General features: G+C 37.3%; 1 protein-coding gene across 1 annotated transcript in view; it reads right to left on the bottom strand.

The window, feature by feature from the left end:
- The window catches only part of LOC135204249 (dipeptidyl peptidase 4-like), a gene marked incomplete in the record, with an annotated part of 468,438 nt that extends 450,700 nt beyond the window's left edge, over positions 1 to 17,738 (bottom strand). The window contains 1 exon segment of the mRNA XM_064234365.1: positions 16,624 to 17,738. Within this exon segment, the coding sequence (XP_064090435.1) occupies positions 16,624 to 16,659 (36 nt within the window).
- Between the last annotated feature and the right edge of the window lie 916 nt (positions 17,739 to 18,654).

An 18,654-nucleotide genomic window follows, 5' to 3' on the forward strand; every position in this document is an offset into this window, starting at 1 on the left:
AAACAGGCCCCTCCATCCCTCCCCCCAAAAAATATAGATAAATAAAAAAAAAAAAAAACTGGGTAAAACCAACATCATCCACGCCCACGCAACGGGGGGGGGGGGGGGGGGAAGGGGCGCTTAAGAACGATGTAATGTGACCACGAGCGTTACCCTAAACAAGAGGATTTGTTCCTTCCATGAATATCTTCAAACAGACCCGACCGCCACTTTTTTTTTTTCTTTCTTTTTGTATATCAGACACCCCCCTATGCCCGGCAACCCCCCACCCTCAAAGCCCCTTATCTCTCTCTCTCTCTCTGCACCCTCGTTTTTCTCCCATATTCCTTTCCCTACTCTCTTTTTTTCCATATCTCGGCGTAAAAGAGTGTTCCCTCTATGGGCGATTATTCCTTGATCTTACGGGACGTAGATGGTGGCATTTGTCAAGATTTTCTTCTTTTAATTGAGAGTTTTCATTTTTTTTACTATTTTATGGGAGGTGAGGCGGGTATTGGAAAAGATGGGGAGGGGGGGGTGGGGGGGGTTAAGAGAGGAATAGGTAGGAGGCTGGGAAGTAGAAAAGAGAGGTAGGGATGTATCTTTCAGAGCATCTTAGATGTTATAATTTTTATATTTCTTTCATTTTCTAAATCTATTTTTTCGGGTGATTAATTTACTGAGATATTACTGAAGACACAAATGGCAAAGTAAATATAATATTATTTTTATTTTGTAGCCATTTTGTCAAGTATACATACGTATTAATATATATATTATATATTTTTTTTAATTTAAAAAAGATATATATATTATTTCTATATATATATATATATATATATATATATATCAATATATATATAGATGATGCATGTATTTATTCACACACTCCTCAGTAACAACTTAACAATGTCGTCAGGCCAGCCGTTACCGGGTGATAATGGCGGGACCAGCGTCGCATTTAGCTTCTCTCTCTCTCTCTCTCTCTCTCTCTCTCTCTGAAGCATCTGCTTTAGGACAGGGTGAAACGACGACTGTAGTTTCTCCAAGGGACAAAGTAATTGTGTCCTAACAATAAACTGAAAGCTACGGTGGCAATTACGTCTGGCCAATTACTGTGAAGGAGAGAGAGAGAGAGAGAGAGAGAGAGAGATATGCCCCATCAGGGAGAAGGAGTGATGTTGCTCTGTAGTTGCAACTCCATAGTCTGCTTGAATCCCGTCCTTCGTGAAGTTGTTTGGCTATTGTGTTTTCTGTCTCGATTTGCTTAAATATTAATCTTTTTCATCTAATTCATTTATTTAGTTATTCTACTGTTTTGCCTTTTAAATTCATCGAATTATAGTTTTCATTCCTTAGTTAATTCGTAAAGTTAATCGTATGTTTTTTAGCATTTCTTGACAAGTTATATAATTTTAATAATTTATCTAAATTGATATAATTTTAATATTTTATCTAAATTGATAAGTTATATACGCTTCTATATTCCCTATGTCTACAAACAGTGGAAGATTGTACGCCCATAGAAAATCATTTGCCAGTATTTCTCACTAGCAGAAGCCTACTTGCTAGTCAGAAGCCTATTAACTAGACTAGTAGGAGCCGATGTAAAGCTACAACATAGCCACAATAGTTAGAGAAGGACCATAAACATTACTGTATTCCAAAGGAGTGAGTATTTTTAAAATATAAATATAAATGACCTAACTAACCCGCGAGATATAGACCAAATGAAAGCTTGGCAATGTGAAACGTTCGGAATTGTCGAAGAACGTTCTGAAATGGCTAGCTCTTCTAGCGCTCAGAAGAAGAAGAAGAAGAAGAGGAGGAGGAAGAAGAAGAAAGAAGAAGACGATACCACTCAGTGGGATGATAAACGAGAGCCTTAATGAAGAACAGTTTATTCCAATGGAGTTTCAAGGCAAGGAGATTAAGAGAAAGAGTTAGGTGAAAGAGGACGAATGGGAGATGCGAGGAGGACCTTAAGAGGGGAGAGAGAAATAGACTTTGGGATAAAGGAGACGAAGAGAGGGAGATATTATTCCTTGAAACTGTATAGAAATAAGATTCCCCGACGGACATTGAAGGTACTGAAGACCTTCGGAGACAAACAAGGGGTACAACAATAGTTGTCATTACCGCTAAGTGCTCGTATGAAGAGGCCATTAACCTCTCGTATTACTACACTGTATGAAAGGGCTGCCTGCAGATTATATATAAGCAGGGGAGAACTGAAAGGGGCTTAAATTAATAACCAAAGTTAGGGAAAACTGCAAAAATACCGCCGGTCCTCGTAAGACCACTGATGACGCACTATATGACACAAGGGGAACAGCTAATTTATGCAAATAAATAAAATATATTTCCGGCACCACCTAAATGGTATGTCTTTCATTCATAAACATAAAAAAGTACCGAATATAGCTTCGATGATCGAGCTTGAATTGAAGCAATGTTAAAAAGTAACAAGACGAGCTCGTCTTTTAAGTTCAGACCTCGACAGGAGAAGAGGGTATATACAGGAGCTCAGGTGAGTGACATCGAGCCTGACTCCGATAAATAATTGGTCGTCTCCTGAATACTGCAATACAGGTGTTACCTACACCACGGTAAATGTTGAGGTTGAAACAAGACTGGGAATAAGACTTTTATAGATTAAATCTAAGGGGGATTTTTTTCCCGTATTTGAAGGATAGAGCCTTCGTCAGATTTTCTGATAGGTACCGACACTTGAATTTTGAATGTCAAATGAATTAAAAATGATACAGAACGCGGTCATAAATTATCCAAAAGCATATTTCTTACAAAATATGATAAAGAAAAAGAAGAACTATAGCATATGTAAACTTACATAACTGTTAAGAAGTGTGAATTACTATTACATAAAATCTTACCAATGTGGAAAATATATAGGATATAGCAGCCACCTGTGTTTTTAATGGTCTACCACTCCATTACACGTGAAAACTCAAGTCATTAATACTGGAGTGTTCTGGAAAACGCCCTGGAATATGTCTCTGGAAGCTGAAGACAAATAATTGCTGTCATCCCTGTCAATCCAGTTTGGTTTCAACCCACTTACGAGCTAATTATTGATTGTGTCTATTCTTCTTGACTGCATCAAAATATAGAATTCTATTTCACAGAAAATAACAGTTAAACGCGTTTAAGGTCGTAAATATCAGTTCATAAGTAATAAATAGGTTATCCGTTCTAACCACATAGGTCGTATTCATTGAACTTGAGTAAAGACAAAATTATATTTTTGTAAGTCAAGGAATTTTTCCTGCTTCAACTAGAACCTGAATTTCAACATCTTAACCTTCATCGCGGTTTGGTTTGAGTAACCAGACTTTCTTCGACTTTTAAAAACGGATTTTGATTAGACATTCCTAGTTAAAAATAATATTTATTCTAATTGTTCTTTCCTTTTCAGGCCAAACCTGTAATCTTGTACCTTACCGAAACAACGATGTTTTTATACCACCATAGCTTTATTCTTTATAACTAGACTTCATTCCATTTTTACTAACAAAACTTGACAAAATATACCTACTTGCAATAATATGACGCTTGACTAAATATATTTATTTAAAATAATCTGGAGTAGTGTTATCCAGCCTCCTCATATCTAAATCTTACTAGGCCGTTGTCTGTGCACAGTTGATAATGAGTCTGCCTGGCACAAAGTCGTGAAGTTCAAATCTCAGTCCTTTTAGTTTATTATTATCAACGTTTGCTTTTGTTTGTTATTTCTCTTTCGTGGTTTATTGTCTGCGTTTCAGTTTCTTGGCCTTCATATTATTATTATTTTTATTTTTATTATCATATTAATAATAATAATAATATATAATAATAATAATAATAATAATAATATAATTATATAATTATTATTAATTATTATTATTATTATTATTATTATTGTTGTTGTTGTTGTTGTTGTTGTTGTTGTTGTTGTTGTTGTTGTTGTTGTTGGAAGAAGTCCCTCTTTCAGGGCTAAATGCCGTTGAAATAGCAGCAATAATAATAATAATAATAATAATAATAATAATAATAATAATAATAATAATAATAATAATAATAATAATAATTATATATTATTATTATTATTATTATTATTATTATTATTATTATTATTATTATTAAGAAGACTAATCCTTTCCAAACCACATCCACCTTCCTGCTGACCCAACTCCGGATTTCAGAGGCGAGGTGACCTTACCTGAAACGAGATGTCACGGGTCACAAAGAGGCCCCAAAACCAATCAAAATGTGCGGATTGTTGTTTATCATTTCATTTATTTTCCTCTCCTATTTCCAGCCATATTCCTCTGTCACCTATCCGCCACGCATTATCTGTTCATGAAGCAGATGATAAAGCAAATCACCTATGCACCTCCTATCCTTATACAAGGAAGGGACACCGCTCCCTCCCCCTTACAACACCCACCCCCAAAATACCACCTTCCTCTTGATGTCTTGGAACTGTTCCAATTGCCTCTAAAAGCAGATGCAGGAAGGCAGAGAGCATCGTCTGATGAGCAGGAAGGAGAGAGAGAGAGAGGAGAGAGAGGAGAGGAGAGAGACGAGGAGAGAGAGAGAGAGAGAGAGAGAGAGAGAGAGAGAGAGAGAGAGAGACGCAAATAATAAATATAAAACTGAAAGACCATCAGAGTAACAATATGAAAATAAATGACAGCATATTACCACAAGAAGCAAACTGTGACTTATGACTATCATTGAGAATGTGCTAACTACACATTTTACATGTATTATGTGTATCAAAATATATGGAATGTGTATGCATGCGTACATATCTGTGTACAAAATCCGACAGATCAACGCTAGCCATTCAGTCCGGCACTTAAAACCTTCTAGTGTCTCCTCTGCATTTGAAAATCTTGCAAAATCCAAACAAAAACTATACAATTTTTAATTTAATCATTTATGAATTCCCAAAAATTAAGGACCATTTATGCACGCTTGATGAAATATCTGAATGTTTTAATCTTTCTATTTTTGTTATGCTTTGAAATTCTACAATACTATGTTCCAGGAATTCTAACATCCTTCAGAAATTTCTGCTCTCTGGTAAACACTGATAAGACGACACGGATGAATATGGTCGTGCAAACGACATCAACACTGATCCAGGTGATGACAACAGCCAGTGACTTTCCCTCAACACGAAAGCAACGCTGAATGGAGCCCCTATTCAGTCATTCATGCAGACGTCGAAAGCAATGACAACGGCCGTCCATTCAAAACAAGCAAACGTCAACGGCGCCATTAACATTGCCTGATTATCATGTAAATTTCGATTATTGTTGTCAGGTGCATACATCAGTCATTACCATTATTACCTATCTGTCAGACGTGATTGATATGCAAATTGGGTTGATGTAAAGGCCACAAGCTGTCGAGGCGTATTTAGGGGTACAGGACTCACGGAAAGATCTGGGTACCTTATCTGTGAAGTTTGGGGAAAACTGCAGGTGCAGTACAACTCTAGTATATGAAAGTTTTCTTACAGATACTGCAGGGTGTTATTGTACATATATATGAACAACTGCTAGACACTTGGAAAGCTATTCATTGTATAAGAACTTTCCTAGAGATATGATATAGTATCTATAGTTTAGGAAATTGACCGAAAGGAAGGTTTTTTTCTACAATATTTTGAACGGAATTAAGGTCAGTTTTACAGCTCAAAAGTTTCCTCACAGACGACGTTGGGACGAGAAACGGGAAGAATTTCAACAGGAGAGATCACAAGTATTTTTGTAAGTAGTTCAATATATATTTGTAAAACGAAATTAAATACGAAAGACTTTCATAAATGTTTTGGACGTATCGTTACAAAGGCAGTAGTTCGTATAAAGAAAATAAAAATGCAAATCTATCATGTTATATAAATCTATTACTCTGATATAACTAACAATATATGAGGAAAAACAGCAAACCCTGTTTAGAACATCATAATATTAGACACTACAAAACAAACATAATATAATAGTATGCAAAGCAGTTTGCATACTCTCTCTCTCTCTCTCTCTCTCTCTCTCTCTCTCTCTCTCTCTCGTCTCTCTTCTCTCTCCTCTCTCTGTGTGTGTGTGTGTGTGTGTGTGTGTGTGTGTGTGTGTGCGTGAGGAGCGGCGGCAAACTGCGATATATAACAGCTATATTTGGGACGTAGAGCCATCAAATAAAACCTTATTGCCGACCTCAAAGACACTTTGTCTCCAATTCATCCCACTTTCGAGTGTGTGGCATCCGTTCTCAGATTCCATCACTTAAGGAAAGCAACAAAAGGAGACGGAATTCTTATCTCCCTTTTCGACTAAACGTAGCATATCTGGGGGAAAGCAATTCTATCGATACAATTTACAGCTATGATAGTTACTTCCGATCTACGCTACCCTGTTTGCATTGCATAAAAATGGTACATTTTTCTGAAAATATACTACATTAGGTCGAAACACTGAATCACTCATTCCAAAGGGACTTAAAATCAGTATTTTACTTTACTAAAATACTTGAAAGAATTCATATTTTGCCTTGATAAAATACTCAAACAATATCGGTCCCTAAATACCACCGAGTTTTCACTTGTATTTTAGCAAAGAAAAAATTGTATATATTTTAGCAAATACATTTGACGCTGCTGTTTGTTGGATTATTTTTGTAAATTTTTCCATCTAATATATATAACATTTTTAGAATTATATAGTCGTTTATACATATATATATATATATATATATATATATATATATATATATATATATATATATATATGTATATATATATATATATATTATATATATAGATATATATATATATATATATATATATCTATATATATATATATATATAGTATATATATATATATATATATATATATATATATATATATATATATATATATATATATGTATGTATATATATATATCTATATATATATAATATGTATATATATATATAGATATATATATATATTATATAATATATATATATATATATATATATACAATAAATTAAACACATATTAAACATCAGAATATTATTGTCTAATTCACGTGTATCCTTCTTAAAAACAAAATCCTCCATTCCTCTACGTTTTCCTCTCTTTTCCTCCTGACTCGCACACTTTTCCTCCCTTGTTTTAACCCCCCCAAACCAAAAACCCCCTTCCCTAATGCCCCTCTTGATGTAAACAGGCTATTACTTAAGTTGGAGAGCTGGCCAGCAAAAAAAGCTAATTGTCCCCCGACAATCTTCCTGTTCCTGAGGCTCTCCTCTCTGCCTGCGCTATTGGGGCGTTCTGTAACTTACACGTAAAGAGATATTTGCTCACTATTCATTACTGTCTTATCTGCTCGCGTTTTACAGAATCGTGGTATATACAAATGTGTGTGTTTGGTTTCTGTATATGAGAAATCTTAAAATATGCTTTTATATAGTAGCGTTAATGAGTGAAATTTCCAGATATATTTTGTATCAATTTAACAGCTATCTTTATTTATCATTTTTAACAACTCTGTATCTTACACATATTTGGTGTTTTTTGCTTTACTTTTCAAAATGTCCATTAAAACATCCGTATTTTTCCACCCTTTTACCCAAACGTTGTAATTATTTGTACGTATACACGAGATCAAATGTATACTGCGTCATATAAACTCTACGGGAGATTGTACCCAGATTTCACTATAAAAATTGTAATTTTGACGTTCATAAGTAGTCACATAAAAATGTTTAACGCAGTGTGAAAAGGTCTAAGGGCATTTCTACCCACATTTCACTAAGTTTGAATTTATCATCGGATAAATAATTCCAGGATTATTAACCATGAATATTATTCATATGAAAGGAATTGTGACAACGAACAAAAATTTTATTACGAAAATGAAGACAATAACGGTTAAGGACATCCGATGTAACAATTATAGGAAATATGCATAAGAAAATATACACGAAAAACAAAACGGTAGAACGCCTCCAATCAACCCCCAAATAAACGCCATTCCCGAGAATCCATTATGCAAGATTGCAGAAAATGCCCACCCAGGGCCGGGGACCGTACATCATCGGATCGTCGGCAACTGGATTACACATTATCGGATCGTGGGTCACTGGTATCGTTCGGAGCGTAATGCCGACACTTTCTCCCCTGAAATGGCCGGGATCTCTGGGAAGTGCCCCGCCCAAGAGGTTCCGCGGAACGCGGCGATATCCCCGATTTGGCAATAACGGAAACCCGTCAAATAAGGCCGTTAGGTCGAACCGTTGTCCGGGAGTCGTTAGAGGGAATAATACGGGATCGGCAAAAAAAAATAAAAAAAGGTAACTAGATCTGTCTTGAAGAAGTGCACGGCGCAGGCGCTATGAAAAGGTGATTTGTGGAATAAATATATAGTTTATGAACATTAAATATATATGAAAAAAAAATAATATTTATATATATGCTAAATACATGAGCGATACTCTAACAGGCGATTCCATAGAAATTCGATGCTACATTAACTTCCAAAGAAAAAAATATTTTAACTACAAACAAAATTAACATGATATGATCCCCGAGCCATGAAATTCAATTGGAAGCTCACGATGAAAAGGGAAAACGCACATATAAAATAAGAAAAATTTAAATATTTTATTTTCCAAAAGCGCTCGTAATGAATGTCCCTCATAAATGCATATGGAAGAGGGAAAGAAAAGAGAAGGACATATATTCTGAAAGCGTGGAATATTCAACGACAACGCCTTCAAGTTCACAAACATATAAACGATGAGAAATCATAGTAAAGTTGAAAATCTAAGCCCATGACCGGGGTTTACAAAGACACACCTGGCCGCTGTTTTTGCGCAAGAAAGGTGACGCTCAGAATTAGGAGTAGAGTAAATTGATCCCCTTTTTGCCACTATATTCACTCAAGTTTGAAAATACTATCTGATTGCCTTGCAGTTGGAAAATTCCATTTGATTCCCTTGCAGTTGGAAAATACTATCTGACTGCCTTGCAGTTGGAAAATACCATTTGATTCCATTGCAGTTGGAATATACTCTCTGATTGCCTTACAGTTGGAAAATACTACTTAATTGCCTCGCAGTTGGAATATACTATCTAATTGCCTTGCAGGTGGAATATACTATCTAACTGCCTTGCAGTCGGAATATACCATCTGATTACTTATATGTTAAAACAATTTGACCTCTCATTTAAAATTCATACCTTTAATTCTCTCCAAAGCCGATCCTTTCTTGAAAATCTAATCAACATTGCAGCCACGTATTAATAATCAGATTTTAGTAGAATTAAACTGACGACATACATAAGTGATAATGGAGGAAAACCTGATGTATTCATACAGATGTCCGAGAAAATATTGATCGGTCCAAGGAACCAAGCCAAGCTTGATGTAAACCACACTGAATAAGTAAAATTAGATACTGAAGAACATATAAAATTGAAATAAAGCCTTATAATTATTTATCATGGAAGTATATCCTTTTCCTTATCACATTCATTTTGAAATACTTTACACTTTTAGTGCACCCAATAACGATTTATTGGAAATAAACAAGCGGTATGTGTTAGGTATTTAACACATTGATAAGACATTCTTAATGGAGAACGCCATGCACTGATTCATGGTCATACAATATTGCTTAGACAATATGCATTCGAGTAAATTATAATTATGAAGGGTTCCTTGTGGAATGCAAACACATACACAAACGTGCGCAGACACACATGCATACATACATATACCATGCATTCAAATATACGGACACATAGACTGCACAGATACCGCAACTATCAGATCCGTGGCGTGATTGAAATCACAGGTCAATACCGAATTAACATACGCATATCGCATGAGCCGTGAGCCTTCGTGTTTATCAACACATCCGGGTACAAATGGAGGACAAAGTCAGGCAAAAATTCAGCTCACTACGGAAGGGGGCCCAAAAACTACATTGTAATTAAAGGTCACCCGCTACGACAACGCCCCTTGAGTAGCTTTCTTTGCCTATGTGGGGTTGTCGTGCGTGTGTGTGTGTGTGTGTGTGTGCGCACATACATACACTAAACATTTTATATATATTAATATAGATATATATATATATATATTATATATATATATATAATATATATAAATATATAATATATATATATATATATATTATATATATAATTTTTTTTTATATATATATCGGCATGAAGTCTCTCTACATTCATAATTCTCCACATGTTAGCAACTGAAATATTAATTTTAATTTATTGCATGATAAAATTACAAGTCCAGAGGTTTACTCATTTTTGTATTTTACAGATAATAAATATATATATATATATATATATATATCTATATATATATATATATATATATATATATATATATATTATATATATATATATATTACGTATATATATATATATTATTCTGTAAAATACAAAAATGAGTAAACCTCTGGACTTGTAATTTTATCATGCAATAAATTAAAATTAATATTTCAGTTTGCTAACATGTGGAGAATTATGAATGTGAAAATCAAACGACAAAGCGAAAATCGCAAGACGATAGTTTATTATTGGCACTGTTAATTGACTCCTAAATTCTGAACCTTCACACTCGATGCTAAAATCGAATTATTCTAATCATCAGGTGAAAGAGAGAACCCGGGATTATGGCTGATTTCGGTAACACGGGTGTTCGTAAAGGTCTCCAAGAGATAATTGAAATTGGTCTTAAATACTTCAGTAAGATCAGAGAAAATATAAGAAAATATATCCTTTCGTGTTTAAAAATATGTCCAATAGAAAATAGATCACCTAAATAAAAATGTGTTATTGAACAATAAAAAGATATTTTTTAAACTTGAAATAAATATATCTTTAGAAATTTAAATACCGTTCTTACAAATATATCTTACAAATGGTTATATACCTCTACTAACAAAATGTTAAAAAAAAAGTCTTCAAATAAATATATCTTTTAAAAGATTCAGTACCCTTGATATGAACATATCTTCGATATAGTTATATACCTCCACTGTTGTTCTTCGATATAGTTATATACCTCCACTTATAACAAAGAATTTTGAATATAGCTTCAAAATAGTTGTGTACCTCCACTACCAAGAATCCTTTCGAAAAACCACGATTTGTCCAGCTTAGAATTTGTCACAGTAACTATCAACGAAAATCTTACAATATAATGCCATTATTAGTGGATCAGCCTGTGTTTTCAGAGTAACGAAACAACCACTGGTTCGGGTATTACGGTGAAGCCTTCCTTTGTGTTATCAATGGGATTATCTGCCGTTATTGGAGAGCTTTCCTTAATTAAATAAGTTCTCTGAGTGCCGATATTGTACAGAAAGGAGCGGGGGCAAAACATGAGATTTAATAAGTAAATAGCTTCTTGAGAGGAGAGAGGAAGAGAGGAGAGAGAGGAATAGTTCCTTTTAATTCTCGTGCTCGCAGGAATGAGGAGAGAGACGGAAGGGAGAAGGATGAGAGAGAGAGAGAGAGACTTCATGCCGATATTGTTCAGAAAAGTGCGTGGGCATAACATGAGACTTGATAAGTAAATAGCTCGAGAGAGAGAGAGAGAGAGAGAGAGAGAGAGAGAGAGAGAGAGAGAGAGAGAGAGAGAGAATTCTCTGCTTGGATATATAGCTGGTCAACATACAATCTTCAAGTTTTAACTACATTTTCATAAATTGTATGACAAGTTGCAGTTTAGATACATTACTATGGTGACAACGGAGATTTTCTGTCAAAATAAAAAAAAAAGAAGCTAGAACATTTAAGCAAATAATCAAAGACTTTAACCTAACTTCACCTAGCCCTAAACAGACGGCGTAAGTCAATGATTTTTTTTTTATAAAGCCCGTGACATACCAACCTAGAATTGGACTTTTTCGATACACCGATACATCTGTATTCGATGTATTTGTTATGACATGCGGTATTTACCGCATCCCACTGTGCATTTCTTGCATTTCAGATGCAAATGATTGTCACTACCTGCATGCGGATTGCAGTGCATGTTATTTGATATTCAAAGCATTACATGAGGTACACTGATCTGTAACATACGTGCTTTAGCCAGTGACATGGGTAATTCACTACATTACAAACGACATGCTATGCATTACGTGCGACAATCACTGCATTACACGCGATTTATGATATACTTAATTATATTCCTCGTATTGCATACGAAATGCATAGCAACACAAAATAGTACACATTAGATTACTTGTCGAATAAAAATCATAAAACCTTTACATTTCATACGACATCGGTGACAGTATTCAAAACTTTAATTCACGGTATGCGCACGCACACCTCCATTAGGCTAAGGCCCCACCAAATCCGACGCGGCGCGTCGCGTGCGTGCAACACGGCTATCCGTCTACAAGCGTCTCCGTCTTCTGCGAGTGTGGCCCAACCACACAAACGAGTGACGGTTAAAAGACGGACAATTCAAACTTCACCAGTACTTGCCGTTATGAAGGGAGAGCGCGAGGTTTTCCTCTGACTCGGTGCTGTCAACCAAATTAGAGGCGTTGAACAGTAGGAAAATCTGGACTTATGACATAACTTTAGATGAGGAAAGAGTGGAGAATATGCAAAACTCTTTCATAAGTTACGATAGCGTCCAGACAAGTTATTTTTAATACTGTCGGATGCCACCGAAAACCTTTGACTTAATTCACGAGGGCATTATATCTCGAACATCAAAATTTGATACCAATTACAGAAGATCCGTATCAACGTAAGAAACTTGTAGTAACTCTGAGGGAAGGATTACTGATTTCAAAATTTGTAAAGTTGCACTTTATTTTATTTAATACAAAAATTAAGATACGTAGAATTGTGTGTGAACTGAACACTTTGATACAGGAACTTCTGAAATAAAGATATTTACATAAATGTATCCATTAGAATATAATAAAAAAAATACTTTAATCCTTTATCATAACCACAAATCATCACATTTGATTATAACTCAAAGTTGGGCAGGTGGTTCAAATGCAGGTTGTTGTAGGTCTACCACAATTTCTTCCTTCATGCGGACCCCAGCTCGGAGACGCACGTCCACGTGCGGCTAAAAACAAAATGTTTTGTTCCTTGTGCGTCCAGTCCGATAACGCACCTGACGCCACGTACGCTCATGCGCCGTGTTGGGCCACTCGTGTTTGAACTATGACAGTTGATCGAAACGCACAAAACGCGTAGCCGTGTTGGACGTACGCGACGCGCCGCGACGGATTCGGTGGGGCCATAGCCTTAGGACGGCTCTCCGCGACGTTTCGTCACGCCACATCAATTAATCATTCAATCAGCGGTCTGAGGATGGAAGAAAACCGTAAGCGAATCTTATAATCACCTTTCAGTTATAAAGAATCAACTCCGTCCGCTCTGTTTGTTAAATGAACAAATAATCCAACGGCGTCTGTTGGTGATTAAGACGCCATAAAATTCATTACGCGGAGCAACGAAGCAAAACGTATTGCGCTTATGCATTCGCGTATGTGTGCACATTAAACCAAATAAAACGTATTATTATATTAAATTTGCTTATTTATACATGCGTATACTCTTGTATAATACACATTCGCGTTCATTCTGTCAAAACATTAAAATACGTTATGGGTTATTAAACCTAACTTAATATATTAGCAGGCGGTCAAAACACTGTCTATACCTGTTTATAAACAGGGCAACGGTTCGAGTCCTGGCCGGGCACGAGGGCATTAGTCAGTTACAATTACCCAATGGTGTACGTTTTCCCAAGGTGTGGCGAATTGGATATCAAAACGGTATTTGTGACTTATTATTATTATTATTATTATTATTTACTCTGAAGATGAACCCTATTCATATGGAACCAGCCCACCTACGTAAGGGGCCAGTGACTTGAGATTCGACTCTGCAAAAAAATATTATGGTGTTCATTAGAAAGAAGTAACGGAGGGCAACGGGAAATACAGAGAGGAGAGGAGATCACTTATTATATATATGTATATATATCATATATCTATATATACTATATATATATATATATATATATATATATATATATATATTAACAACAGAGCGTTGCCAAGAATACGCTGGACCTAGAAACCAACGTCCGGTCTCCCAAGGGCGCGGCGCCCGCTTTTCGGAGCACACGGGGTAAGAAGAAGTCGCGTGTGTGTCGCCTGCAAGCAGAAGAAGAAGAATAAGAAGAAGAAGAAGAAGAAGAAGACGTTTCTATCTTGTTTTAGGTCTAACGGCGGGAGCAAACTATTGATCTGTACAGCACCTATTTGCATGATCAAATCTCGCCTGGTTCTCGTTGTTGAAATCTTGTGTATAATCCGGGACGACTTGGGAGGAGGAGGAGGAGGAGGAGGAGGAGGAGGAGACTGAAATCTACGGAGGAATGTGAGAAAGACATTTAAAAGATTTACCAGGGAGATTTACAGTTTCCTGAAGACTATGAAGTCTATTATTATTATTATTATTATATTATTATTATTATTATTATTATTATTATTATTATTATTATTATTATTATCCGCCTTTTACTTAAATGACCAACATAAGCATGACATCTATGATCACTTAACCTGCTAAGAAAATCACAATCACGTACAAAATATATTTCTAAACTTAATTAATATCCTATCGCCCAAATAAACCATCGATTATAATCAAATGCAAATGATCCTGGTACACCTTCCAGAAGAGTCCCGTCTACATATGACACAAGAGCCCGTGCGTGGCCGAAATTATCGCTCTATATGTTCGGTAGCAAAAGCTTTCCGAAAGAAGAGAGAGAGAGAGAGAGAGAGAGAGAGAGAGAGAGAGAGAGAGAGAGAGAGAGAATACTGACGTAACGTTTGTATATATGATTGATTACCGCAGGCTTCTTAAGTAAAGTTGTTGTGAGATATCTCAAAAAGCTTTGCATGGAAATTTACGCATTTTTGTAGAGACGTTGGATATAACCCCCCAACCCCAAAAAAGGCAAAGCCGATTCGATTTCCGAGATGGGTCGGAATCGGAATCACACCGGCTTTACGGTTTTAAACATTTACCTATCTTTTCGTAGGGCGAATTCTTGCCCTAGCTAATCAAGATTAGGGTATGTGAGTGGTGACGCATAATATGCGTAGACGCTCACAGGTATATATGATATGTCATGTTGGGAGCGTGTTTTCGTACATACATGCCGTGGATAGATAAAATCTCCGGTACATAACTGGAAAACAATAAACGCTTATATAAAAAGTCGTGAGTATTTAGTAGCCAGATATTCAGACGATCTTTGACCAAAGTTACCATTGAACTGGTATGAACATCAATTAATCGGGTATTACGAAAGGTTAGCGGTACTATAATGCTTTGGAATATTATATGAATTGCTTCAAAACGGCGAAATGAAGAAGAAAAAAAATAGTGGCTCTTTAGGTAACGTAATAATATGCATAAGACTGCTCGCTCAAATCACAATAATTTGATTTTTATTCTTTTCGTGATACTCACTAGAGCAAAATAAGTTTGTCCTGCAAATCATCCAGTTGAAATAATGAAATATCACAATATCAAGGCTGAGAAGGTGTTTGAGAAAATTCTAGAGAGTGGAAGGTGTTTGCGAGCTATATACTTGGTATGCTCTCTCTCTCTCTCTCTCTCTCTCTCTCTCTCTCTCTCTCTCTCTCTCTCGCCTGCCTTTCTCTCCTCATCTTTATCTCTCTTCATCTAGAACAGGAGAGGTGTCTGGAAAACATGTCCGCGGCCTTCTCTCTCTCTCTCTCTCTCTCTCGTACACACACACACACACACACACACACAATCTAGCCGCATTTCTAATAACAATGGAACCATTTTCCACCGACCAAGCATCGATCATCATAGCAACATACGGAAAGGCAGTTTATGTCTCGGGCATACCTGACAGGAGAGCAGTTTTTTTTTCTTTTCCCTAATGAGTAACTGATGTAACTATCTAACCAGAACAAATTATCAGTGAAGAATTATCTTTTATGGATATCATACGACCCATAAACATTCCCTGATTACAGTTCGTATGAAATACAGCAGTGATTGGCAAAGGTGTGTTACGGAGAAGGCAGAATTCACAAAGATTCCTATGTATTGGTCGTACGTTCATTGAAATAAATACTTCTCTAATGGTGTAATACATGGAACAGAATCATATAATGCAACGTTTAATTCAACGAGCGATTCCATATTGGAATCTTAGAAGCCAATACTATATCCTCCCACCCTTTTGTCCCTGTCAAGTTCAGAAGTCAACCCTTCAAAGAGAATCTTATACTGCAACCTTTAATTCAACTAAAGATTCCATATTGAAATCGTAGAATCCAATACTATATAATTCCCACCCTTTTGTCCCTCTCAAATTCAGAAGTCAAATGACAAGCCGAGAACCACATTTTCTATGCGCCTAGAGTTACAGAACGTTTAGGTCACATCTAGTCATGAATCTTCCCCATTTCTTCTTCTCTCTTTCATTAGTTAAGGAGACGGGTACCATACTGATGTTTCTCTCCTATCCCTTTCGTTCATTCCCAGAGGGAGAGAAAAAAAAAAACATTCGTCCTGGACTTACCTCATCGTCGTAAAACTTTTCTCCTTCATCCCCCATTATGCTCCGGAATACGAGGCTTCAACAGAAAACGGGACTTGGTGTCTTCGAGGAAAACAATCGTCGGGCTGCTACTGTTCCCGAAAGGCAGCTGCTCTTACTCCTCCCGTAGTAGTAGGTACTGCTACTATTACTACTACTACTACAACAACAACAACGGCTCCGGGCTTCGGAAATCCGCGTGCGTCCCTTTTTGTCTTCCCCCCAAAAGCAAGGTCAGTGCTTCCAGTTCATCGAGAAACGGACGTGTCACTTGAGGTAATACTATTGATTTTATGTATAAGAAAACCCCTTTGATTTTCCTTTTCGTTATTAAAAAAAATAGATTTAATCACTTAATTTCCTTTTCTTTTTCTATGCGAGATCAGTATCAGGAAATCATCTTCTTCATTGTGGTTTTCTAGAACGCTGTTCTGAATCGTGGCATGGCGGCGATACAACGGGTGGGGGGAACGAATTATTGTCAGATAATTCAGGTTATTTCAACGTCGAAGGGTGGCAGGGTGGCAGGGGGAAGGTGGCCCGGGGTATCAAGAGACGAAGCAATCCGTCCCGTTAATGACTGCGAGAGAGAGCGACCAAGTGATTATGATATAACTTCTCCAAGCGATTACTTTAAGCGATTACTTCGCAAGACGTCATCGCCCTGAGCGTTTAGAGAACTCTCGCTCAACGACATCGGCGAGGGACCATGACGCCGAAGGATTTCGTGGAGGGGCGGGGAGGGGGGGGCGGCGGTTAAAACGGACCTTTGGGCGTGGGTTAAAACAACCTAAAACTGGAGATTGAGTCACTGAAACAACACAATAAATATATATGTAACCAAAGGATCCGGTCAAAGCAACACCTTAATATGTCATGAACAACGCGTCCTCCTCTCCTCTTCCTTGTTCCTTCCCACTGGGGAAGCTCGAGAAGGCTGAGGAAGAAGAAGAAGAAGAAGCTGTCCCCCTGGGGGAAATCCAGAACCCCCACACCCCCTAGTAGCGTCCGAATAATGCAGGCATCAACGAGTACCGACGAGTGACCTGCGAGCCGCCACGTGCGAGCTAACGAATGTGGGAGGTGTCCTTACTGGCGGCGAACCTCGCGAGTGACTGAGGTTCCCCTCTCTCTCTCGCGTCCAGGTTGCTTGGCTGAGAGAGAGAGAGAGAGAGAGAGAGAGAGAGAGAGAGAGCCCCACAGTTGTCCCTCGGAAAAAGAGCAGAGCAGAGCAGAGCAGAGAGAGAGAGAGAGAGAGAGAGAGAGAGCAGCCGGCTCTCACGCCGCGCATAGGGGGTGAGTGGAAAAAGAAGGAAAATAAGTAAGAAGAAGAAAAAGAAGAAGAAGAGGAAGAAGAAGGAAAAGAGAAAGGAAATAGAGGGAAGGATAGGAAGGTGATCGAGGAAACTTCGGAACGCTGGTAAGAGAGAGAGAGAGAGAGAGAGACGGCGGTAGGAGGGAACTTCAGAAGGACGCCACAAGGATATAGAAGAAGAAGAAGAAGAAGAAGAAGAAGAAGAAGGAAGGAGGAAAAACAGAAACAAAAGAACCAAAGATAAACCTCTCGATTACCTCTTTGTTTATGAGGTCATTCCTTGCTTCGGTGTCCGCTCGCGCACGCGAGGGCGCGTAAACGTGTGCGTACGTTCCAGCGAGCGAGAAAGGAAAAGGAAACAGCGGGGCTGCGCGCGCGTAAGCGCACATACGTACAAAGGCACAGACGAGTCCTTGGATTAATAATAATAATTCTTATTATAATAGTAATGGGACCTCGTGGTCCAGTGGTTACAACACTTTCTGCAAAAGAAACAACTTCGATCCCCCAGGCGAAGCAAAGCCGATTTAGGCATGTCCCTTTAACCCCCCCCCCCCCACCCCACACCGCCATAGATTATATGCACCTAACAGTTAATCCACTGTGGTGGGTCGCAGCCAATAACTCAACCACTTTCTGGAGATTTCTGGAAGAGGCAATGTAACGGAGCGTGGAGACGATAAGTCCCGCCCACTGGG

This window comes from Macrobrachium nipponense, chromosome 44, assembly GCF_015104395.2.
Source record: "Macrobrachium nipponense isolate FS-2020 chromosome 44, ASM1510439v2, whole genome shotgun sequence".
In the NCBI taxonomy this organism is placed as follows: Eukaryota; Metazoa; Arthropoda; class Malacostraca; order Decapoda; family Palaemonidae; genus Macrobrachium; species Macrobrachium nipponense.